This window comes from Branchiostoma floridae, chromosome 14 (genome assembly GCF_000003815.2).
Source record: "Branchiostoma floridae strain S238N-H82 chromosome 14, Bfl_VNyyK, whole genome shotgun sequence".
Classification (NCBI taxonomy): domain Eukaryota; kingdom Metazoa; phylum Chordata; class Leptocardii; order Amphioxiformes; family Branchiostomatidae; genus Branchiostoma; species Branchiostoma floridae.
Window position 1 is genome coordinate 849991 of NC_049992.1, and position 24547 is coordinate 874537.

At 43.1% G+C, this 24547-nt stretch overlaps 2 protein-coding genes across 3 annotated transcripts; both read left to right on the forward strand.

Annotated features, from left to right (window-relative positions):
- Positions 1 to 1353: 1353 nt before the first annotated feature.
- LOC118430452 (microfibril-associated glycoprotein 4-like) lies at positions 1354 to 7873 on the forward strand. Its single transcript, XM_035841328.1, has 5 exons — positions 1354 to 2510; positions 3523 to 3622; positions 4249 to 4362; positions 5072 to 5288; positions 5837 to 7873. The coding sequence occupies exons 1-5, from the start codon at positions 2064 to 2066 to the stop codon at positions 6159 to 6161; spliced, it is 1203 nt and encodes a 400-aa protein (XP_035697221.1). The 5' UTR covers positions 1354 to 2063; the 3' UTR covers positions 6162 to 7873.
- A 284-nt stretch (positions 7874 to 8157) lies between these two features.
- LOC118430451 (angiopoietin-4-like) lies at positions 8158 to 24283 on the forward strand. Of its 2 annotated transcripts, none has more exons than XM_035841327.1 (9): positions 8158 to 9318; positions 10548 to 10593; positions 11308 to 11406; positions 11955 to 12171; positions 13796 to 14327; positions 14672 to 14699; positions 15246 to 15353; positions 16389 to 16605; positions 17243 to 17661. In XM_035841327.1, exons 1-9 carry the CDS (start codon positions 8809 to 8811, stop codon positions 17562 to 17564), a joined length of 2079 nt encoding a protein of 692 aa, XP_035697220.1. In that variant the 5' UTR covers positions 8158 to 8808; the 3' UTR covers positions 17565 to 17661. The 2 variants fall into 2 exon arrangements, with proteins under 2 accessions (XP_035697220.1, XP_035697219.1); XM_035841326.1 differs by lacking the exon at positions 17243 to 17661 and adding an exon at positions 23838 to 24283 and having other exon boundaries at positions 8160 to 9318.
- Positions 24284 to 24547: the final 264 nt, after the last annotated feature.

The following is a 24547-nucleotide window of genomic DNA, read 5'->3' on the forward strand; positions in this document are numbered from 1 at the left end:
TACACTTCATTTGACATTTGTTAGAACTCTGTAAAATAGGTTAAGTAATAAGTGTAGTGAGTCTTTAATGCAAAATCATCCAAGCGAGGAAGACCACAGAACTGAAATGTAGAAATCAGCTGAAGGAAACAGAAATCTGCAATAAGATCACAAGTGGCTGTAACATACCTTTAGTTACAAAAGAAATCCAGACTGTGTCTTCATTCATTGCTGAAGTAAACTTACATGTGGTGATGGTGATGATAATGTGTTTACATTGATCAGTCGGTATACTATAGCCACTTTGCTATGTAACACATCAGCTGATGACGTCATAGTGGTCAGGGCAGATCCAGGAAATGTGGTAGTTAATACTAGTTATGGAGACTTTATTATTCATAAGTTATAGAATTAAGAAAAAAATGAAAACATGTTTAAAACTTTTTGAAAAGTAAAAAAAGATGATATAGACAAAAAAGGGGAAGATGAAAAAGAAGTGGAAAAATTAGATCTATAGTTACTTCATGCATAGACTAGTTCTTTAATTTTTGTCTGTTGAAATTTAGTTTTTCTTTTTTCGTTTAACTTACACATTTAGTTGATATGTAAGGTCTTTCATTTTTTGTTTACTATTTTTATTTACTATTTTTGTCTTCTCATGACATAACTTAGAGACAGACAATGTTTATTGCAACATTAACCTGTAGCATTTTGTACTTGTAGCATTTTTCCAAGTACTGTTGGTTAAGGTTTGTCATTGCTTCAGTTTACTTACAGACAAATGGAAGCAACTTAAATGTTCTTTGAATATTAATCTTTCGCATTTTGTAAATTGTAGCATTTTTCCAGTTTGGTTAGTTTGGTTAACAGTGCTTTGTTGCCATTTTGTTCAATAAAAGTTCCCTGATGTTTACGACGCTACTAAACTTGTAGAAGCTGTCAGTAACCCCTGTGTAAAGCAATGCCAGCAGGTTGTTGGTGTTTTTCATACCCATGGTTCTAACTAACATCGGCAAATGGTCTTTGTTACAAAGCACTGGTGTTGAAAGTCTACCGTGTGCGTGCGGTCACATTCGTGAGTGCGAGTTTTGACGTCGGGTTTGGAGCGAGGCTAGAACCGACTTTTTTATTGCATACCCGTAACACATCAGGTTTGTAGTGAAGAGTAGCCTCTACCAGGCTCCGTGGATCGATGGTCTAATTTTAGAAATTGGACAAAGAGTCAATAGTCAGCCGGCCAGAGGAGGTACTGTTAATGCATTTAAGTTCGCGGGGATTTAATTTTGCGTTAGCGGAAAGAAGAATTTTTCGCTGTGGTTTTAAGGTCTTTTAAGTTCGCGGCGGCACCATGCACTGTAATCTCTTACTGCCATGGAAAAATGTTTGCGGTGGTTTTAAATTCGCGGTGAAGTGGTCAGCGCGAAAACCGCGAACGTTAAACCACCGCGAACATTTCTGCATCTACAGTATTTCCTCACCGTTGGTGAGTAGTAGAAGTAAGGAGTACAAGCTGCATATCCGGGCAGATTTATTCACCCAAATCGGGACGGACCCCAAGTCTTTTCGATAAATGTGGTGGATTCTTTTATGTGCTCTAGGTGTGGCTCTCCCAAACATGGGACCTCCATTTAACGCCCTATCCATGGGACGGCCAAGCCGAAGTTAGGTACTCATCTACACCTGAGTGAAGTGAGCAAGGTAGCCCCAAGGGTACAAGGTCAAAAAGGTCAACGAAGTCGTAAGCATTTTTCTTTTTTCGTTCGTGCAAAACGTCGTTGGAAATGTCATCATGGCATAAAGATTATGAAGGCCGTTTGAAACAGAAACGGAGAGCTAGAAAACGGTATTCATTTTTGCCTGACAATACTTGATTTTATATATGACGGGGATTTCATACTTATGACATTAGAAAGTCAAGGTGAACTCAAAGTCCGGTTTTTCTGGACCGGTCCAATAAGAAAAACACGGTTTTGTACCCGTACGTAAACCGTACCGGTACCCACCCCTAGTGTAGAGTCATTTTCCGACGTGTTCTCATTTTCTCTCGTATCCCTAATCGGAGGCCTAAAACTGCGTGACACCAAATGAACTTGGCTCCTTGCCATGTTTCCGGCACCCAAATCCCGCAGACACGCTTCTACATTAGTTCCTCAGCTGGCAGTCGTTCAACAAACGTCCATACTAGCGTTGTCTGTTGTTCGTTCAGTCAGCTCATCGGGTTCAAGATGGCGAATGTCTTGCTGCTCGCTGCCTTCCTTCTGTCCTTTAGTTCCCCCACCAAAGCTCAGGACACCAGTATAGTAATTTCAACCGCCAACACCGAGGCACTCGAGAGGCAGCTCGCAGAGAACAAGGAGGAAACGGGCCGCCTGAAAAATGAAGTGGATCGCCTGTCGTCGCTGGTGGAAACTCTGCTGTCCAGGGTGGACAGTTTGTCTGCTGAACTGTCGGGGGAGAGAGTCAGGAGTGCACAGCTGGAACAGAACCTTACACGGCGGGTACAAGAACTAGAAGTGCGTCTCCAAACCCGGGTAAGGAACTGTCCTTTCACCTCTCAGAAAAGACAAGGCATTGTATTTCTTGACACTTAGGATAGAGTGATGAAAGGTGTATATTTGTCGCACCGTCGAAAGTTCTGATTTGTGTCGTTTTAACTTGCTTCGCTCGTTTGCTCAACCACGATCAGACCTTCATTGAATCTAAGACTTGACATACTCCGGAAATACCCACTTGATCCAAGACGGAAGTATCCATATCTCTGTTGCTTGCGTGTATTGAAGAAAGGCCTCCATTTTTTGTGTTTCAATCACATTTAATTTGAAAGCCTTCATCTATGGTATTAATGTTGTACACGTTCCATAACATACATCTGTGGTGGAGGAAGTCTTCAGTGTCCAGTTAAGGAAGCTTGTTTCCTGCTGATAACAGAAAAGTTTGTTTTGGATTCTGCGTCAAAGTAGTGAAAACTTTTAACTTCAGTAAATGTAGGTCGTCTTTTTCGTATCTTCTTTGATCTATTACCTAAAAATATGTACCCCTGACTGAAACAGGTCAATTGACAAATTCCATTGACATCTGACCTTCCTTCTGTCAATGACCTCTCAACCTTTGACCTGACACGGAAAGATTTGGATGACGTATTTGTTGCGATTCTTCAGTTCCCCATTTGAGTACCTGATGTTTTAGTTTGTGTGAGTAAAAGTCGGTTCTTTTGTTTTCTTGTTTTGTGCGAAAAAATTACCTATATCTGTATCCCAATATAACGCTGCACTGCGCTATTTCCATCATACGACATACATGGGGTCGCATGGTGGGTTGTTTTGTTTTAGTACTAAATTTTTTGATCTGGGATGATATTGTGCAAATCTGGGATGAACTTGGTTGATTTCGTATTCAGACAAATTGGGCTCTTAGAAACCAACACCTGCTTCTAGAGTTGTTTAACGTTTCACCATGAAACACCAGCGTTGCTGTGAAAGCCCAAAATTCTCCATATAGATGTTGCCTTTAATCAATCATTACCGTTTGTGTATGATACACCAGTGTTGCAGTGAGATGGTACCTTCCCCTCAAGGTGCGGAAACTACAGCAAACCCGAGAGTCACATCAACCGCTGTAGCGGGGTCATCTAGAGATGCACAAGGTAAGATGTTTCATCTGGCCTCACTCGTATGTATGTATGTGTGTGTGTGTGTGTGTATCATATGCGTGTGTGTGTATGTATGTATGTATGTGTGTGTGTGTGTGTGTATCATATGCGTGTGTGTGTATGTATGTATGTATGTGTGTGTGTGTGTGTGTGTGTATCATATGCGTGTGTGTATGTATGTATGTGTGTGTGTGTGTGTGTATCATATGCGTGTGTGTGTATGTATGTATGTATGTATGTGTGTGTGTGTGTGTGTATCATATGCGTGTGTGTGTATGTATGTATGTATGTGTGTGTGTGTGTGTATCATATGTGTGTGTGTGTATGTACAGGTATGTGTGTGTGTGTGTGTGTGTGTTCCTGTGTGTATGTGAGAGAGAGTGTGTGTGTGCGTGTCTGCGTGTGCCTGTGTTTGTGTGTGTGAGAGAGTGTGTGTGTCTGTGTGTGAGAGAGAGTGAGTGTGTGTGTGTGCGTGTTGCCATTACAGTTAATATGTGAATATTATTCGTGTGTAACAAATGAATGCTTAGAATTGCTCATTGTGAATGAAATTGTAAAGTATAACTAGAAATCCCAATCTTTACATTGGCTTAATTTTTACTGCTACTTACCATTCTCAGAGCTCAAATCAGACTGTGCTGCATATAAAGCCTCCGGACAGACGACCAGCGGAGTCTACCCACTCGACTCCCTCCCGTCCGGTGTGCAGGCCTACTGTGACATGGATACTGCAGGTACTGTACTAATATCTAGTCACGCGGGGGTTGCTGTGGTTTTTTTTATACCAGTAGTGATTTATATGCGATACTATTGTTATCTTGTCACTTTTCAGCTTTGGAAAAACAGATAAAACAAGAGTTCGGAGACCTTATAGCTGCATGAAACATTTCAGTTTTTGTCAATTTCTTGTTTTGTCTTGTCTTTATGATTATGCAAATATGGCTGTGATAAGTGTAAATCTATTTTACACGATGGTCTCTTCTACCATAATGGAATACATTGTACATGTGAAAGTTCGTTCCTTTGGCAGAATTTCATTCTATAATGAATTAAACTGATGGCTGTCACATTTACATCTTAATCTATGCATGGTAATGTACACCTTTAATTTGAGGTTACACATATTGATATCACACTTGTAAAGGAGTATCATTTACCAGAGCGAAGTTAAAATAGGAGGAGAAGATGATCAACTAATATAATTAATCCAATACATTTTCATAATCATTATCGCACAAGACAAGCTGGAACACTGAGTCCGAGCTAGCCTGGGTACCATCCGGGTAGTAGTTTGTTCCTAATAAGTTCCCTTCTGCATATAAACGTCGGAGCGAACTACTATCCGGATGGTGCCTAGGCTAGGTCCCAGTGGCAGAGCAAAGACCTTCTGTGATGTTATAATTCAAACTCAGTCTACAAACTAAGTAAGAGTGTTATTCACAGGAGGCGGATGGACCGTGGTCCAGCGGCGGCAGGATGGGTCGGTTCCCTTCAACCGGACCTGGGAGGAGTACAAACTGGGCTTTGGAGACCCGGGCGGGGAGTACTGGCTGGGGAACGAGAACATCCACCTCCTGACCAATCAGAAAGAGTACTTGCTGCGAGTTGAACTGCAGGACTGGGAAGGGAATCAGACATTCGCAGAATACAGCACATTTAGGTTGGTATTCTCAAGGTCTTTTTCAACCTACTAGGTATTCCTCCTTCTAGGGACAGTTCTGGACAGAACACAGTCAGCATCTAACTACATTAAAAAGAGAAGTATATCTCTAACATGTGGGTGTCGTGATTTTCTGATTTCTTCCGGCTAGATTGGACAAGAAGAAATGAACATAACCTAGAATGACCCGAATGCTAGGATATCCATGTGCTCAGTGAAGGGTCGACCAAATAACTAAGAACAGGCTCGTCATCAAGTTGGGAAAGTTCATCTCCTACCTGTTCCTTCTAGCCCCATAATGGCACCACTCTTTATCCCAATGTTATTCCTGAAGTAAAATGCAAATCAAAATTTTATTTCATTGCTTGTTTTCAGTCAAATACCGAATGTGGATTGTTCAATGCATTTATCGTAGTTCAACAGTAAGTTCCATGCGTGAGAAGCGACTCCGTGGTACTGTGTTTTTCTTCAGCACTTTTTACGTACTAAATTTATAAATTCGTTGTTCGTAACAAACATTTTCCGAGTCAATTCATGTCTCCATCCAGGGTGTCCGGAGAGTCGGACGGGTACCGGCTGCACATTTCCGGGTATTCAGGCACCGCGGGAGACTCCATGACTGGCCGGCCCTCAAACAACGGGCAGAGGTTCTCCACTGTGGACAGGGACAATGATGCCAGCAGCGGCAGTTGTTCCCAGCGGTACGGACAGGGCGGCTGGTGGTTTAACAAATGCGGCTACTCCTACCTCAACGGCCGTTACTTGGGCAACTGTGAGAACTCCTGTCCAGCAGTGCAAGGTGTGCTGTGGCACCACTGGAGAGGCGGGAGCTACTCTCTGAAGTCTGTGTCTATGAAAATCAGGGCATCATAATTCCATCTTGTGATCTAAATCTGATCACATCCAGTTGTGCACAAAATACTCAATCTTTTTACGTTGTCTCCATAGTCGTTTTAGTTCCTTTGCGTAGTGTCATCGTCTGCATAGTAGTAATATTGACAGGTAACCCTCTTTATTGTACGTGGACTTTGTAACAAACTTATACCAGGATCAGAGCACGTGACCGTATCGGTGAGGTTGATATTCATAATTACGATCAGGTCATCATAATTAACTCCATGAGTTACTGTTTTTGGTCTGAATGATGTTTCAGACATATAGTAAGGTTCAACCAGGGAGTACTTACTTCCAACGTTTCGGTGTCTGTCAGACACCATCATCAGGGTGGAATGACGGGAACTACTTCTTGCTGCTACTTATAGCCGATGTAGGTGGCGCTGCAGCAGCAAGAATGCCGTCCCAAACTTGTATCCCGCCTCTGACTGGCGCTGATTTTCTGATCCAGACTGACTCCTTAATCCACCGTGTCCTTCTGTTTTCCTTACTATATGAATAATTGCCAACCTGATGAAGTTATTTACGGATTAGTATATCTCGAGTTCCGCTGGATGAAGTCTTTTGTAGAATGGATTAGTCCCCTGAAATCATTAAGCAATAAAATTATTACATATTCAATATACAATATTGTTAATTACACTAACAAAACGCCATTCTTGTTTGTACTGCCGAAACGAAAATTAAGAGGTTATGACGAAATTTGAATTCAGTGGTAGTTATGATAAGGTTCTATCTGGTCAACAAATAGCATCGAAACTTCTTGAAAAAAACTTCTTGGTGTGATTTAAGGTAAGAATAAAAACAAAATAAAACAAGAGTTCGGAGAGCAAACATGTCCATAAAAGATTATGCAAATGCCTTTACATCTGCATAATCTGCTTACTTATGAATATGCTTGGTTATGTAGACCTTTAACTAACTTACATAGGTCACAATGTTGACAATCCAATCATTTGCCACTTGGAGGAATTGTGGTAGTTTTGCATTAATTATGCAAATTATGGACTTATATTTGCATAATAGGTATCTGCTAATCTTTCACCTGCCGAAAACTGTACAGGTCATATGTATTTGTGTCCTACAATTTGAAACACTGTTAATATAGCTTTTCCTCATTAGATATGCAAATAAAGTTTTAATTTACATACGTTTCACTTCATTACGTACATCTTCTGCCAAAGATACCTGGTTACTAAATATCATGGAAATCTGTCGTTCCTATGTTCCGTTATTCTCTGAAAGATTTAAAAAACGCACCTGCAGTTCCAGAGCAAGCTGATAGGTGGGCCAAACACAACCACGTCTTCCTTACATCAAAATCTATCTGCCACCTAAAAATCAAGGTCTAGGTGAAAGGTACCCCAAAATGGAATTTCTGCTGCAGTACCAAGGTTACATAATAGGAGGGCCAAAACCGACCTTGACCTTAATGTTCCAAACACCTTCCCACATACCAAATATTGCAATCCATCAGGAGATTATTGAGTTGAGCTTACCTCAGAAACACAGACACACACACAGACGCTCACAGAGATACCTGGATAGATGACACAGAGTTACCAAACTGTGCATCATGCTCTGGAACTCATTGCCATCTAACATTAAGTCACTGTGTACACTGTCCAGTTTTAAAGAAGCCATCTCAAACATTGTCAACTAGAACTCTGACCTCTAGACACTGTGCTCTATTGTAAATACCCTGTGATTGTTGTATTTTTTAAAATGTATGTATTCATGTTGATTGTAATGTTGATTCATGTTGATTGAACCTTGGAAGATTAGCCCGTAAGGGCTAAAAGGTTTCTTAATAAACAACAAATAAACAACATCATGTGGAGAAAAAGAAAACATAGAGCACTTCCTGCACTGTTGCCCAATGTAGGAGAACATCAGACATAGATTGCTTAATGAGGTGGAAAGCATATATCAAGAGCTCAACATTCAGGAGAAAGAGAGAAGTCTTGACATAGTGACACTAGCGGGTATGGAAGAACAGACAAACAAAAAGGTGTATACGGCATTATCCAAGTATGTAGAAGCAACTGAAAGATTTTCCGGGGAGGACTAAGCCGTACTATACACGAATATACATGTACATGTACAAGCACCAATCAGGAATAAACGTATCACCTTGTTCTGAGAACTTCATGTGTAGGCGATTAGACAATATATAAGGGGAGGTTTAGAACCCATGTATCAGATGAAGGTGCGGAGGACTAGGAAAAGAGTGGAGGGAGGAAGAAGTTTGTAGCAGACTCTCGTGTCTTTCTTGATGATCTGACGTATAGTTCCAACATCGTCAGCTATTCGTAACGTACTCATTGTAAGGGACGCCATCGCCACAGCCTCACCCGTTACACTCTGAGTGATGAAAACGCTTTCTAGAATCATTTTCCGACGTGTTCTCCTCCTTTCTCTCTCATACCCCTAATCGGAAACACCCCATGTTTTTCTTAGGCCTAAAACTGCGTGACACCAAATGAACTTGGCTCCTTGCCATTTTCCGGCAGCCAAATTCAGCCTGACACGCTTTGACATTAGTTCCTCCTTAGCTGGCGGTCGTTCAGCCCTGTACTAGGAGCGCGTTATCTGTTATTAGTTTACTCAGCCCATCAGTTTCAAGATGGCGAATGTCTTGCTGCTCGCTGCCTTCCTTCTGTCCAATAGTTTTCCTACCCGAGCGCAGGACACCAGCATAATCATCTCAACCACCAACACCGAGGCCCTCGAGAGGCAGATCGCCGAGACCAGGGAGGAAACGGGCCGATTACAGAATCAAGTTGATCGCCTGTCGTCGCTGGTGGAAACACTGCTGGTACAAGAGAAGAAATGTGTCTCCAGGGTTGATAGACATTCTGCAGAAGTTTCATCGGAGAAAGATAGAAGTGCCCGATCTCTTGTTCCGACGGGCCAAACAACCACCAACACTGAGGCCCCCAAGCGACGGACCAAGGAGGAAACGGGTCGGTTGAATAATCGTGGCCGCTCGAAAAAAGTGGACCGCCTGTCGTCGCTCGTGGAAACTCTGCTGTCCAGGGTGGACAGTTTGTCTGCTGAATTGTCGGAGGAGAGAGTCAGGGGTGCACAGCTGGAACGGAATCTGACACGGCGGATACAAGAACTAGAAATTCAGGTAAAGCACGGATCACATACCTTAGATTACAAAAGGCGTTCTATTTCTTAACATTTTCAGAAAATATTTATCGTACAGTCCCGTTCTTAAAAGCAGACCCTCATTGCCTTTGCCAACAATGTCATCTTTTCGGTGCCTTTTGTATGTTTGACAATTTTTTGGGTGGACAGGTGCTTTTGTGGACAGCATAGCTCAGAATATGTTGATTACGACTAGTATGCGTGATGTTCTGTATGACCACACGTGGAAGGACAAGTTCGATTATGGTTCGATTATTTCCATGTTACCGAAGCAGAAAGTCTGCTTTTCATATCTCATGTTCTGGTCATGCTGTGGTCAATATGGTACTGGTGCTTTTTGTTGAATTTCGGCTAGTAAGAAGTTGTATAACTTTGAACTCCAAGCACGTTTTCCCATCTGGGTTTGTCCTACACCACAGTCTGGGCTCATCGCCCGAATAGCCCTATGGACGCCAGGTCGTCTGACACTGTTTTGGTTGTCTCCTAAATGAAGTAACATATGCGTGACACCAAATGAACTTTTGTCCTTGCCAAGTGTAGTACTCGGATCAGATTCTGATTACTGTACAAACACTAGGTCTGCGTAAACGCTATTCTCCAAGCAGAGGTTAGGCTCTGGCTGTTTTTAACGTTTTTAGTCGTTTTTATTGGGCTTTCTATTTTGTCATTTTTCTTGAAGTACACCAGCCAGTTTTGACAATACTAGATACAATACAGCATAAAAAAGCCCGATAAAAACGACTAAAAAACGTTTAAAAAAAGGTCAGAGCCTATTAAACCTCTGCTTGGAGAGTACGTAAACACTAGGTTTGCGCGTGGCAGGGTCAGCTGTAAATACGTCGAACAGATATTCAAACTATCGGCCTGCATGCAGATTATTTACAGGGACATGTACAGTATTGCAGGGACACCGAATTTTCTATTGGTTTTCGTCTCTCTCGATGTCCTTTTGTAACCTGATACGATTATAAATCCTTGTGAAACAATATATATAACCTCCATTATCATTTTTACATTAATGGGATCAGAATGGCGATACCCTGAATCGTTTAATGGCCTGATTTACATATATCAGTTTAATTATTTTGCACTTTTGATAAGTTCTAAAGTTCCAGATGTCTGAATTACAAGGTTGTGGATCTAATATACCGAAGATTTTAAGCACAAGTTTTTGTTTTTCTATTTTCACATGTGCCACCTTTATCACAGCGCTGCTGTGCGGAGCCGACCATTGAATCCCCGGCCCCTCCTGCAGGTGAGTTGGAGGGTACCGTTCCGAGTATTGTAAATGCATTTAAGTTCGCGGGGATTAACTTCGCGGTAGCGGGAAAATGAGTTTTCGCGGTGGTTTTAAGTTCGCGGTAGCGCCATAGACTGCAGTCTCATACTATAATGGAAAAATGTTCTCGGTGATTCAAAGTTTGCGGTGAAGAGGTCACCGCGAAAACAACGAACATAAAACCACCGGGAACATTTCTGCATTTACAGTATCCTATGGTTCTGATGTTGCACGACGCGTCGACAACGGAAAAGCAGCGAGAGAGGGGTACTTCGACCGAAAATGGTGACAGACCCACGAGAGTTGCAGTGATCTTACATCGATTTTTAATCCACGTTGTCATACCCTCTCCTCTCTATTCCTGTCTCCCATCTACTTGCACTACTGTCGCTGCGTTATATCGTTTAAACCATGATTAGGGCAGATTCCCCTCATAGGTCTTTGACATGTCGTAAATAATGTGTCAAGCAGAGGCACTGATCTCCTCTTCATTTCTCCCTCTGTTGCCTCAGTGGTCAGAGAAATACGATGTCTTTATGTTATTGTGGTTGCTCGAAAATCTAGCCGGGGTCCTACGCTCTCACATGCGGTCGATATAATGCGCTCTATTTCACTTGGACATGTCAACAAATCATTAGTAGATATGATGTCTTTAGATAGTCGTATAGACATGTTACTTACCGTTTCCAGACTGTGCTGCATATAAATCCTCCGGGCTGACCAGCGGAGTCTACCCACTCGGCTCCCTCCCGTCCGGTGTGCAGGCCTACTGTGATATGGAGACAGCAGGTACAGTAACTGTACTTGTACACAGTCACAAGGGGAATGCTGTAAGTTATTTTACCAGTAGTGATTTACAGGCGATACTATTGTTGAACGACCCCTCCTCTTTTTGATAATTGAGCTGGGTTCTTAATTCACGCTTTTAACGACCAATCCTAGAGACGTCCTTGCGTCCTAGCGCTATCTTTCGAGGTTTTCGCTGATTCGCGTATTTCAACATTGGCTAAGAGCGAGTATCCACATTAGGGAACCTTAGCCCATGTTGAAATTTGCGAATCAGCACTCCCTAAAATCAAAAGCCAGCGCCCCTAGACGTCTTTGAAGGTTGCTAGGACGTCCCTATACCCGAAGCTAGATACTCATTTACACATCAGACATGGTTGGTGTATTTTAGTGCTTTTTCAAAGGGCACAACATCGGTATTCGACCTTAAGGTCCTGAGTCAACAACCCTACACTAAACGCCAGCATACAGCTGTCATGCAAAATCTTTTATAATCTAGAACGTAATTAAGGGTGTGTTTTCCCTTGATTTTGGCGACCACACATGTACAGGAGGAGGCTGGACTGTAATCCAGCGGCGGCTGGGCGGATCGGTTCCCTTCAACCGGACTTGGGAGGAGTACAAACTGGGCTTTGGGAACAAGGACGGGGAGTATTGGCTGGGGAACGAGAACATCCACCTCCTGACCAATCAGAAAGAGTACTCGCTGCGGATTGAACTTCAGGATTGGGAAGGGAACCAGACTTTCGCAGAGTATAGCACATTTAGGTTGGTACTTCTTAGAATGACAATTCTAAGAAGGATATCAAATACATCTAGGAAGTCTCATTGAAATATACATAATGACTGGAAATGCACTTTCATCCTGTTCTAGGGCAAAGCCAATACAGTCTCGCTCGCAGCCACACACAAAACAAGATGCTCTACTGCTCATTTTCTGATCAGCTGGGGTAAGAAGTAAACATGACCTCAGATGACCTCAAATGTTGGGACATCCAGGCGCTCAGTAAAGGTCAACAAAGAACCAACACACCAGAGAGAACGAGTAATAACCCCTATAAGGGTTTTCGGAAAACCCTGTCCAGTCCAGACAGGGAAATGGGGCGGAAAACCCTGTCCAGTCTGAAAAGAGGGTCTGCATAGGGGTTCCTGGCAATACTTAAAACTATTACTTTAGACAGCACTTTCGCTAAACAGATACACATAACCATAGACTCGGCAGCATAATGAGTGACCCAAAGGTGTAATATGCATGCACACAAAGTCAGCTCTGTCAAATGCAAAGTACCCAATTAACACTTATCTGGTAGGACGTGAGGAGGAGATAATTACACCCATTGTCCATCAAACAATGGATAGGGAGTGTCCGTCAATTTCGGATTGTTAATTAGTGGCAATACATTACAAAGCCAGGCTTTGAAAGGTTTTCTTTAAATGGTAAGTGTGCAGCACTCATTTTGAGAGCTGGTCTGTTTAAATCCCGGTTTAATACAATGACTGCGAAAGATTCCAATATCAACACGACTTTAGTACACGATGTTATAACATTACATATATTTTACAATGCCCTACAATAAAGCCGAGATGGCATTTTTCAAACCCTAGAGGCTTTAGAGGCAAGTTGTGAGCTATATAGAACTATGTATCATTTAAAAAAAAGTGTTTTATTTGCAAAATTATGCCGTTCAGTCTCAAACACTTAAAGAGTAGAAGTTTTTTATATGATGCACAGAAGTAGCAATGATGGATGATTTTTGTTAAGTTATAATTTTTGTACGACATTGTATCTGTATCTGTATCTATATAGCCGGTATAACCGCCGTTCGGCGTAACACACCAGCTTCGCAGGCACGCGGCGCGGCAGCAGCTGGTTGTGTCACACTTCAAGTTGATGTTATTTCTGTGCTTAGCCATACTAAAGATAAAAATGTTGTTGTATACTAGTACTTAGTAGCTTACAACGTATAACCCCATGCAGACCCTCTTTTCAGACTGGACAGGGTTTTCTGCATTCCGGACTGGACAGGTTTTTCCGAAAACCCTTTATATCAACCTGGACTAGTTTGCACCGTATCGTTTTTTTTCCTTCTGGACAAAGAGCCTAGAAATAGCAAAAAAAGTGTTATTTAAAGATGTCTTCCTTTTGCTGCCTGCTACTTACACAAGCGCATACAGAACAACCAAACAGGGCAGCCTCAAATCACTTCAGTGATAACTATGGTTAGAATAGATTCTGCCTACATGAGATTTACTTTACGTCATCTTTTTAAGATCGTAATGATGACATTTTTTACAATAATAATACTCTTCATTGTGACCAATAGACAAACTCTGCCTGGTATACAATCATCTTAATACAACTAACATTTGTGTCTTCTAATATCTCATCCAGGGTGTCCGATGAGTCGGACCAGTACCGGCTGCACATCTCCGGGTATTCAGGCACCGCGGGAGACTCACTGGACAACAACGGGGGTAGGTTCTCCACTGTGGACAGGGACAATGATGTCAGCAACATCGACTGTTCTCAGCTGTACGGTCAGGGCGGCTGGTGGTATCGGAGCTGTGGCAACTCCTTCCTCAATGGTCCCTACCTGGGCAACTGTGGGAACACCTGTCCGTTATCACGGGGTGTGATGTGGTACCACTGGAGAGGCGGGAGCTACTCTCTGAAGTCTGTGTCTATGAAGATCAGGGAGGAAACGGACCGCATTAGAGTGGATCGTCTGTCGTCGAAGGTGGACAGTTTGGGCTCCTCCCTCAAGTCTGTGTCCATGAAGATCAGGGAGGAAACGGACCGTGTCAAAGTGGATCGTCTGTCGTCAGTGGTGGAAACCTTACAGAGTCAACAGTCCGATCTCACGTCAAAGGTGGACCGTTTTGGTGATAGGTTACGGGACCAAGAAACTCGTCTGCAGTCCCAGGTAAACAAAAACGCGAATAAATGAAAAAAAAAGTTTCATATGCTGCAAATGACTACATATATTAGGGATGAGATTGCGATCTAGCAGAATAGGCAATTCTGTAGCTTGACCAGTACTACTTGTCTACCACTGGCTGTGGCCCTTTAACACAATCAAGCGTCTCTGACTAGTGATACTTTAGATATTGCAAAGTAGATAAGGAATAAGGTGATGTTAGCGCACAAAGCAACATTTGGCATTCAATCAATTCAAGGGAATAGAAATTTTTGTGTTGCCACTAGCTTGTACTTGTAAACACAATTGTTTACCCTATCTTTATGTATTACCTGTCCTCTTTGTTACAGCTTTCTATTCTGAAAGCTTTTCATGCAGGTGAGTTGGAGGGTCCGAGTATCTCACTATTGTGATGCTGCACGTGCATGTGTTCTGCCTTACAGTGACGCAGTGATTATGTACATATGTGGTGTTTTCAGATAGGCATACACAAAGATTACTCGGTACAATTCCTAACGTCATACAAACAATCATGCAATCAATTCAATTCATCCTAGATGTTATTTACGACCTCCATTATTCATTTTGAAATTTTTCCACATTAGTCCCGAAGTTCCAGTACAAATATCTTTCTACTGTGTATGCCTACAGTTTAGTGATCCATTTTTGACTTTAATGTCACCAATATAGCCTGACTAAAATCGCGCTCCTAGCTAGGGGCCAGCCGTACAGTTACTGCCCCTAGGGCAGGGTTCGTTAACCCCAGCCAGCGAGAGATTGTGTAAACAAGTTACCAATATTGCCGCCGTCCAGCTACATTTTGTACTTCTGCCAAACATATCAATGTTTAGAATAGTTAGTTGTAAATTAGACATGTGAATCACAATCTTAAAATCAACTCTATTTACTGCTATTTACTGTCAGAGGCAGACTGTGCTGCATATAAATCCTCCGGACAGACGACCAGCGGAGTGTACACACTCGGCTCCCTCCCGTCCGGTGTGCAGGCCTACTGTGACATGGATACAGCAGGTACTGTACTAGTGTGTAATAACGCTGTGACATGGACACAGCAGGTACTGTTACAGTAGTGTGTAGTAACGCTGTGACATGGATACAGCAGGTACTGTTACAGTAGTGTGTAGTACCGCTGTGACATGGATACAGCAGGTACTGTTACAGTAGTGTGTAGTAACGCTGTGACATGGAGACAGCAGGTACTGTTACAGTAGTGTGTAGTAACACTGTGACATGGACACAGCAGGTACTGTTACAGTAGTGTGTAGTAACGCTGTGACATGGATACAGCAGGTAATATACTAGTGTGTAGTAACGCTGTGACATGGATACAGCAGGTACTGTGACAGTAGTGTGTAGTAACGCTGTGACATGGATACAGCAGGTACTGTTACAGAAGTGTGTAGTAACGCTGTGACATGAAGACAGCAGGTACTGTTACAGTAGTGTGTAGTAACGCTGTGACATGGATACAGCAGGTACTGTTACAGTAGTGTGTAGTAACGCTGTGTCATGGATACAGCAGATACTGTTACAGAAGTGTGTAGTAACGCTGTGACATGGATACAGCAGGTAATGTACTAGTGTGTAGTAACGCTGTGACATGGATACTGCAGGTACTGTACTAATATATAGTCACGAGGGAGTTGCTGTAAGTTGTCTTGTCCCCTTTTTAGCTTTGCAAAGTCGTTTCAATGGAAGTTTCATTGTCTAATGTATAGCAAGTGTCACCGTAAAACAGATAAAAACAAGAGTTCGGAGACCTCATACCTGCATGAAATATTTCAGTTTTTTTTTCAATTTTCATATTCATTATCACACAAGACAAGCTGGAATACAGAACACCGAGTCCGAGCTAGCCTGAGTACCATCCGGGTGGTAGTTTGCTCCTAAGTTCCCTTCTGGAATAGGAGAGAAGCGACTGCATATAAACGTCGGAGCGAACTATCCGGATGGTACCCAGGCTGGGTCCCAGTGGCAGAGCAAAGACGTTCTGTGATGTTATAATTCAAACTCAGTCTACAAAATAACTAAGGGTGTTTTCCCCAGGAGGCGGGTGGACTGTGATCCAGCGGCGGCAGGACGGGTCGGTTCCCTTCAACCGGACCTGGGAGGAGTACAAACTGGGCTTTGGGAACAAGAGCGGAGAGTACTGGCTAGGGAACGAGAACATCCACCTCCTGACCAATCAGAAGGACTATGTGCTGCGAATTGATCTCCAGGATTGGGAAGAGAAGCAAACATTCGCAGAATATAGCACATTTAGGTTGGTACTCCTCCTTTCCCTCTAGTGGGAATTCTGGGCACAGATTACAGTCATGAAGTCCCATGGAAACACATGATGTCTAGATACACATAGGCTAAAACTCCTGTTCTACTCACAAGCAACACAAATAGGTGTCCTGATTTTCTGCTTAATTCCGACCAGCAGATTCAAGAAGTAAACCTATTAAACCTCGAATGACCAAAATGCTGGGATATCCATATGCGCTCAAAGAGGGGTCGACCGAACAACTCAAAAGAAATTTTTTTATCAACCTGGGGAAATTTAGCCATTCCTTATCACTTCTTCCCAAATTAAAATGTACATGAATTTTGTCATATTTTGTTATTACTTGTTTTATTAGTCGAATGACCCTCAAATGGCTAATGTGCATTTCTGAACATAGTTGTAAGTACTCTGTCTTCATTTACCATATTTTACATACTGTGGCACACATCAAGATAAACATTTCTTGCTATTTGGTTAGTTCAACATAAAAGTTAGTTTTCCAATGTTCCTTACACAAGCACGCGCACATCTGTGCTTATGTTGTGCCACAGTGGGAAACGAAAGCCATCTCCTGTGCTCGATCACAGCACTTTTTCGTTTAAAACAAAAAACTGTAAATGTTCCCATCCAGGGTGTCCGGTGAGTCGGACGGGTACCGGCTGCACATTTCCGGGTATTCAGGCACCGCGGGAGACTCCATGGCTCACAACAACGGGCGGAGGTTCTCCACTGTGGACAGGGACAATGATGTCAGCAGCAGCCATTGTTCCCAGCAGTACGGACAGGGCGGCTGGTGGTTTCGGGCCTGCAGCTGGTCCCTCCTCAACGGCCACTACCTGGGCAATTGTGGGAACTCCTGTCCATTCAGGCAAGGTGTGATGTGGTACGGCTGGAGAGGCGTGAGGTACTCGAGCTCCCTGAAGTCTGTGTCTATGAAACTCAGGCCAGCATAACGCCATCTTGTGTACTAAATCTGATCATACCCAGTTGGGCGCGAAATACATAGTAATAGTTTGCCCCCAGCGCAGGCTTTTTGGCCAGCCCAGGGCCCCCCCCCCCCCCCCCGTCCAAGTCCTGTAGCGATGGGAAAGGGGCAAAAGGGCAAGTGGAGTCTTTTTACGTTGTCTGTAATATACTGACAAGTAATACCCTTTATTGTACGGGGCTTTGTTTGTAACAAACTTAGAAGCAACGAGCCAAGAAGCCAGTTAATTGCACAACGGATTAACGCACACTTCTGTTAATTTAATTAATAACTGCATGCAATCCCCAAATCCCAAACCGGTGCGGTCCAGCTGGATAACTTCGCATTATTGTACCAGCCGGATAATTGCAAGTAAGTTGTGCAATTAAATGACTTTTACTGTTCCAGGGTCTTATCACGTGACAGAATCAGAGAGGCTTAGATGTATGATTATGATCAGGTCAGCATACTTCTCTACTAAGTCTGATCACACCCATTTATCCACAAAATACTACTTCTTACGTAGTCTATAATGCCGACAAGTAATACTTTATATTGTAGGGGCTTTTTGTGATACAAACTTGACAAAAATGTGACCCACAAGAGGCCTGCATGCCCCGTTTCCGTGAGGTGTAAGCAGCTGATTTTAATTTCCCATAATTCGCAAGGAAACTCATCGTATCCACGAAGTTCGTAGCTAGACAATCAAAGTTTGCGTAAATGTCTTCCTTGATGTTAGCATCAAACGTAGGGGGTCCTTCTGAATGCAGTGTAAAGCCTTGTTGGGCGCCCCTATGCAGACCCTCCAACAACAAAGTAGAGAAGGTAGCTCAGATAAAGTGTCTATGGAGAAAACTGTTCAATGTGAGTATTAGATGCAGATGACCGTAACTAAAATAACTAGAGACTGGTTGTTTTTGTTGCCGGGCGCTTCTGATATAACATATAAGCGCTCCTTATGTAATGTTTCGTTTGGGTATTTTGTAAGATAGCATGTACTTTTAGTGTTTTCATGGAGTTTTTATCATATATAGAAAAGTATACAAGTATATAGTCTTATTACATACATACATATATGATGTAGTCCTTTTATAGAATGAATTAGTCCACGACAATTATTTAAGCATTAAAATTATTACTTATTTGATATATACTTTTGTTAATCATACTACAAAAAAAGGCCATTCTTGTTTGTCTTTCCGAAACGCACATTTCGGATTAGAGGTCATGCTGAAGTTTGAGTTCAGTGGTAGATACGACATGTTTGACTGGAGTGAATCAAGAATAAAATGGACAAAAATAAAAGTCAAAAGTTCTTTTATTTACTGTATCTGACCATTACTTGATAAATTGTGACCTTAAGGGTTATCTCTGCAGACTTCCGTGGAAACCATAGACTCCAAGCAGACGTTGGGAGGTAAATTCGCAACGTTTTCTTGTTTCCCGTTTTTGTTACTAACGTTAGGAAGGAAGTTTGCAAAAGTAACGAGGGACTAGAAAACGATGTCAACTCCGACCCCTTAACGAGCTACATCCATAAGAATGAAATGGCACGACGATTTCACTCCGTGCCAGTCGGTCAGTCCGGGCTATGAGCTCGAACTGGCATTCAGAGGTCACGTACATGTCATAACATGACCCCAGATTCTAAAAACACGCATGCTCCTGTCCTTACACGGGGGCTCGACAGCGCGACTCAAATGTCGGTTCCTTCCCATTGCCTGTAGATCGTTCAGTCGAGTTGTCCTCAAAAATGGCGAATGTCTTGCTGCTCGCAGTCTTCCTGCTGTCCGGTAGTTTAAACCCTGCCCGAGCCCAGGACGGTGGTACAACCAGCTCAACCTCCAACACCGAGGCCCTGGGTCTCTTAAGAAACCAGGTGGATCGTTTGTCGTCTCTGGTGGAGACTCTGCTGTCCAGGGTTGACAGTTTGTCTGCTGAACTGTCGGAGGAGAGAGTCAGGGGCGCACAGCTGGAACAGAACCTGACACGGCGGATACAAGAACTCGAAGCGCGTTTCCAAACACAGGTAAAGCACGGTTTATTTACCTCAGACTACGAAAGGTGTTCTATTTCTTGACACTTTTTGAAGAGTGACAAAAATATTTACTTGGCGTACAATTCTTATTCGGACGCTTTTATGAGCGACATCGATCGAGGCACTATCAGAACCTCCGTGTCGAATCTCCAGCCGTAGCCCAAGCGTAGATAACATTGACTTTTTGTCGCCACTATATTTTCAACCATACTCTAATCAGGGTCATTGACCTACTCCCGCTCCCGAATAAGGCAATTATGCAAATTATGCGAGTCATTATCGTTTTCCACGCATAACAGATGAGGCAAACAGAGTGCGAGGAATACATGGAGTCTATAAAACTTAGAGCTGACCCACTTGACCTTTGCCCTTACTCTAATTAAGGTCACTGACCTCATCCTGCTTCTGAAGACGGCAATTATGCAAATTAGGGTAGTCAACACCATCTACTTTGCATGACAGATGAGGCCAGCAGAGTGGAAGAATATACGGGGCATATGATTATGAGGCAATACTGAGTAGACCCTTATTACCTTTGACTTTGCCCCTCAGGGTCATTGACTTTATCCTGCTTCCGAATACGATAATTATGCAAATGACGGAAACCATCGTCATTTTTACGCATAACCGTTTAGGCCAACAGAGGGTGAAGGGTTCCGATACACTGGGCCTATTGTTATTATGGGACTGACCCTCATAACCTGTGCCAAGAAGGCCATGTCTTTGGTGCTCCTTGTGTGTTTGACAGTTTGTGAGTGACTGGGTGGTTTTTGTACATAACTCAGAATTTTGAATGAACCTTTATATAATGTTTGGTATGTTGGTAGGACAAGTTCAATTACGATTCGATTATTTCCATATTGCTGCGAAAGTCCGCTTTTCCTATCTCCTGTTCTGGTCATGCTATTGTGGACATTTTGATGGTGTTTTATCTGAATTTTGGCTCGTAGAATTGTAAGTTTTAATATATAGCCCCGTGCCACGGTGCCGTTGTATGACTTTTTTCTTCCGTCTGGGTCTGTCCTGCGCCACAGTCTGGGCTGATCGCCAGGAAACCCATATGGACGCCAGGTCGTCTGACACGGTTTTGGTTGTCTTCTAAATGAAGAAAGATGTGCGTGACACCAAATGAACTTGAGTGCCAACCATATGTCCTGCTCGGAGTGACAGCGTGTGTCAGGGTCAGCTATAAATAATAACATATATAAATATTTATCAAAATTGAAACGCCAAGAGGGGCGAGTAGAACAGAAAGAAACAATATGTACAAATATTTAAAGTTTTCCTACAGGGCTCCTGTAAATCAGAACACACGCGAACATTACAATTTTGTGTTGTTTTTTGTGGGTGCGTGGAACGGTTGTCTGTGTGTTTGGGTTGGTGTTGTCTTTACCTCTTTCAACCTTTTGAGGAATGGCTATCATCATTCAGGCCCCATTCATGTTAAGATGATAGTGGAAACAATGCATTGTTTGCCGTATGTTTTGTTACAGCGCTGCTGTACGGAGCCGACCACTGAAACCTATGTGACCTCTGATACCCCCGTGACCACAGAACCCCTGACCACAGCTGCTACTCCTGCGGGTGAGTTGTGTCCGAGTATCTCAGGGTCATGATGCTGTCATACAGTGACGCAGTGATGCACATTAACATGTCACGCACAGAGAGACATACACAAACATTACTCGGCACAATGCATTCTTTACGTCATAGAAACGTTGTGATGCAATCGATTCAGCTCGTCCTGGTCCGGTGACGCTATATACGACCTCCGTCATTCATTTGGAATTCTCTTTTTCTCACATTACTCCCGAATTTCCCATTAGAAATATTTGTTTTGCTCTATATTTGATCCCACGTTTTTGGACTTACACAGTTCGAACATAAATCGACACACGTTATGTTGCGATATTAACATTTCCGGTGATCAATCTGCAACTCTTTCCTAATGTATTGACTTTTAGAATTTTTTTTTTGTAAATAGGATATGCCAACCTCAATCTTAACATTGACTACCTGCCGTTTCTAGAGGAAGACTGTGCTGCATATAAATCCTCCGAACAGACGACCAGTGGAGTCTACCCACTCGGCTCCCTCCCGTCCGGTGTGCAGGCCTACTGTGACATGGATACTGCAGGTAAACGTAGTGTAATCACACGGGGATTGCTGTAAGTTATTACCTCCATGAAAAAATGGAGGTATAGTTTTTGGTGTGTCTGTGCATGTCTGTGTGTGTCTGTTTGTGTGTCCGGATACTTGTGGTCAGCATAACTCAATAACATCTCAATTGATTAAAATGATATTTGGTATGTTGGTAGAAGTTGGGAAGACGAAGATCAGGGTTGATTTTGGGCCCCCCGGTATGTGACCTTGTTTTACCAGTAGTGATATGTAGGCGATACTATTGTTATAGTGCTGATGGTGTTCAGTTGTTAGTACTGAGAAGCGTTATTGTCTAATGTATAACCAAAGGTCATTGTTGCACGGAAAACAGATGAAAATGACCTGACTTCACCCAACTGATACACCCGCCCGCCTCATCTTTTTTTTTTATAGCCCGCCTCACATTTTTTTATAAGCTTGTTAATAACAGGATCAATATAGATACAGGGAACTTGCTCAAACCTACCCAAGGGCGTACTCGGGGTATCCACCAACTCAAGTACCAGCCAATTTTCGCCCGCACAGACACATACAAATTCTCATACCTTCCCAGAACAATTCAGGAGTGGAATTCCCTGCCTGGCGCAGTAGTAAGTGTTGCCACCGTTGAGTGCTTCCGTGCCAGGCAGGAGGGCTGCGCGCCCTTACCCGGGACCTCAACCCCCCCCCCCCTACTTTGCCTCTCGCGGGGTCATCTGAGGGTACCTATGATGATGATAATGATGATAAAAAGTGATGGTGGATCTGCCATTCACGCAGGTGTGAAGCAGGGTTTGCCCTCAGAAACCCTGGTCAGCTTCCATCTTTTTAACCTCCTTGGCCTAATATATTTCACATTAGACAATTTGGCATTCAGAAAACAATCACGAGTCCTGGCAGCTGTAATCGATCTTTTCAGTGACAGACCGAACACTTTCTGTGATGGCATCATTATACTCCTTTTCTGTTTACAAACTAATAAAGAGTGTTTCGCACAGGAGGCGGGTGGACTGTGATCCAGCGGCGGCAGGACGGGTCGGTTCCCTTCAATCGGACCTGGGAGGAGTACAAACTAGGCTTTGGGAACAAGAACGGGGAGTACTGGCTGGGGAACGAGAACATCCACCTCCTGACCAATCAGAAGAACTACACGCTGCGAGTTGATCTCCAGGATTGGGAAGAGAATCAAACATTCGCAGAATACAGCACTTTTAGGTTGGTACTCCTCCGATCCCTCTAGTGGGAATTCTGGGCACAAATCAAATTTTAAAAAGTCTTATGGAAATACAAGATACATGTTGTACAATTGATTTTCAGGTCTGGGAAGAGAAGCACGCATTTGCAGAGTACAGCACATTTAGGTTGGTGCTTCTCACAGTCAGGATCCTGAACGGATATCATAGGCTGGAAGTCCCCTGGGAATACATGATATCTACATATTATCTACGTACACAGGAGGAAGAAGGCCTTGGAAAAGTAGATCTCAATCTTAAAACTTGTGTTCCACAAGACGCGCAAATTGGTGTCACGATTTTCTACTTACTTCAGGCCAGGACAGGCAAGAAAACATAAACATAAATGTATCCTCATATGAATGCTGGGATATCCAAGCAACTCAAAACTAAATATTCATCAACCTGGAAGCGTTTAGCCCCAACCGGTTTCTTTTAGCCCTCAAATGGCACCGGCCTTTAAGGCGCGGTCACATGTAGGTCGTTCGATCGTCGTACGATTTTGATGATAGGATTTTTAAGCAGGCAGTAACAGAGCCAACTACTCACAAGGATCCAAGAGAGCGTTTTGTGCAGCAAGACAGCTGAACATGGTAGGACACATGCATGGCTGTCCTAAAAATGCCCCAAGTTAGCGACCGTAGGACGATCCCACCAACTATGTGACCGCGCCTTTAGCACGATGTTCTTCCCAACGGAAAATGTAAATGGATTTTTTTCTTTTACTTTGTTATCTATTGCTTGTTTTCAGCTAAATATCTGGTGTGGATTGCTGGATGCATTTATTGTAGACTGGCGGTAAGTTCCATGTGAAAGAAATGACTCCATGGTACTGTGTCTTTCGATTCAGGGTGTCCGGTGAGTCGGACCAGTACCGGCTGCACATTTCCGGGTATTCAGGCAACGCGGGAGACTCCATGACTGGCCGGCCCTCCAACAACGGACAGAGATTCTCCACCGTGGACAGGGACAATGATGCCAGCAGCGGCAGTTGTTCTCAGCGGTACGGACAGGGCGGCTGGTGGTTTAACAAATGCGGCTACTCCTACCTCAACGGCCGTTACCTGGGCAACTGTGGGAGCTCCTGTCCGCTCGTGCAAGGTGTGCTGTGGCACCACTGGAGAGGCGGGTATTACTCCCTGAAGTCTGTGTCCATGAAAATCAGGCCAGCATAATGCCATTTTGTGTACTAAATCTGATCACACACAGTTGTGCACAAAATACTAATAGTCTTTTTACGTTGTCTGTAATATACTGACAAGTAACATCATTTATTGTACGGGGACTTTGTTTAGAAGCAACGAGCCAAGAAGCCAGTTAATTGCACAACGGATTAACGCACACTTCTGTTAATTTAATTAATAACTGCATGCAATCCCCAAATCCCAAACCGGTGCGGTCCAGCTGGATAACTTCGCATTATTGTACCAGCCGGATAATTGCAAGTAAGTTGTGCAATTAAATGACTTTTACTGTTCCAGGGTCTTATCACGTGACGGAATCAGAGAGGCTGAGATGTATGATTATGATCAGGTCAGCATACTTCTCTACTAAGTCTGA

Coding starts and splice junctions, on each gene's coding strand:
- LOC118430452 (XM_035841328.1), top strand. CDS start 2,064: ATGAACTTGGCTCCTTGCCATGTTTCCGGCACCCAAATCCCGCAGACA. Junction 3,623..4,248: donor GTCATCTAGAGATGCACAAG/GTAAGATGTTTC, acceptor TACCATTCTCAG/AGCTCAAATCAGACTGTGCT. Junction 4,363..5,071: donor CTGTGACATGGATACTGCAG/GTACTGTACTAA, acceptor TGTTATTCACAG/GAGGCGGATGGACCGTGGTC.
- LOC118430451 (XM_035841326.1), top strand. CDS start 8,809: ATGGCGAATGTCTTGCTGCTCGCTGCCTTCCTTCTGTCCAATAGTTTT. Junction 14,700..15,245: donor TCTGAAAGCTTTTCATGCAG/GTGAGTTGGAGG, acceptor ATTTACTGTCAG/AGGCAGACTGTGCTGCATAT. Junction 15,354..16,388: donor CTGTGACATGGATACAGCAG/GTACTGTACTAG, acceptor TGTTTTCCCCAG/GAGGCGGGTGGACTGTGATC.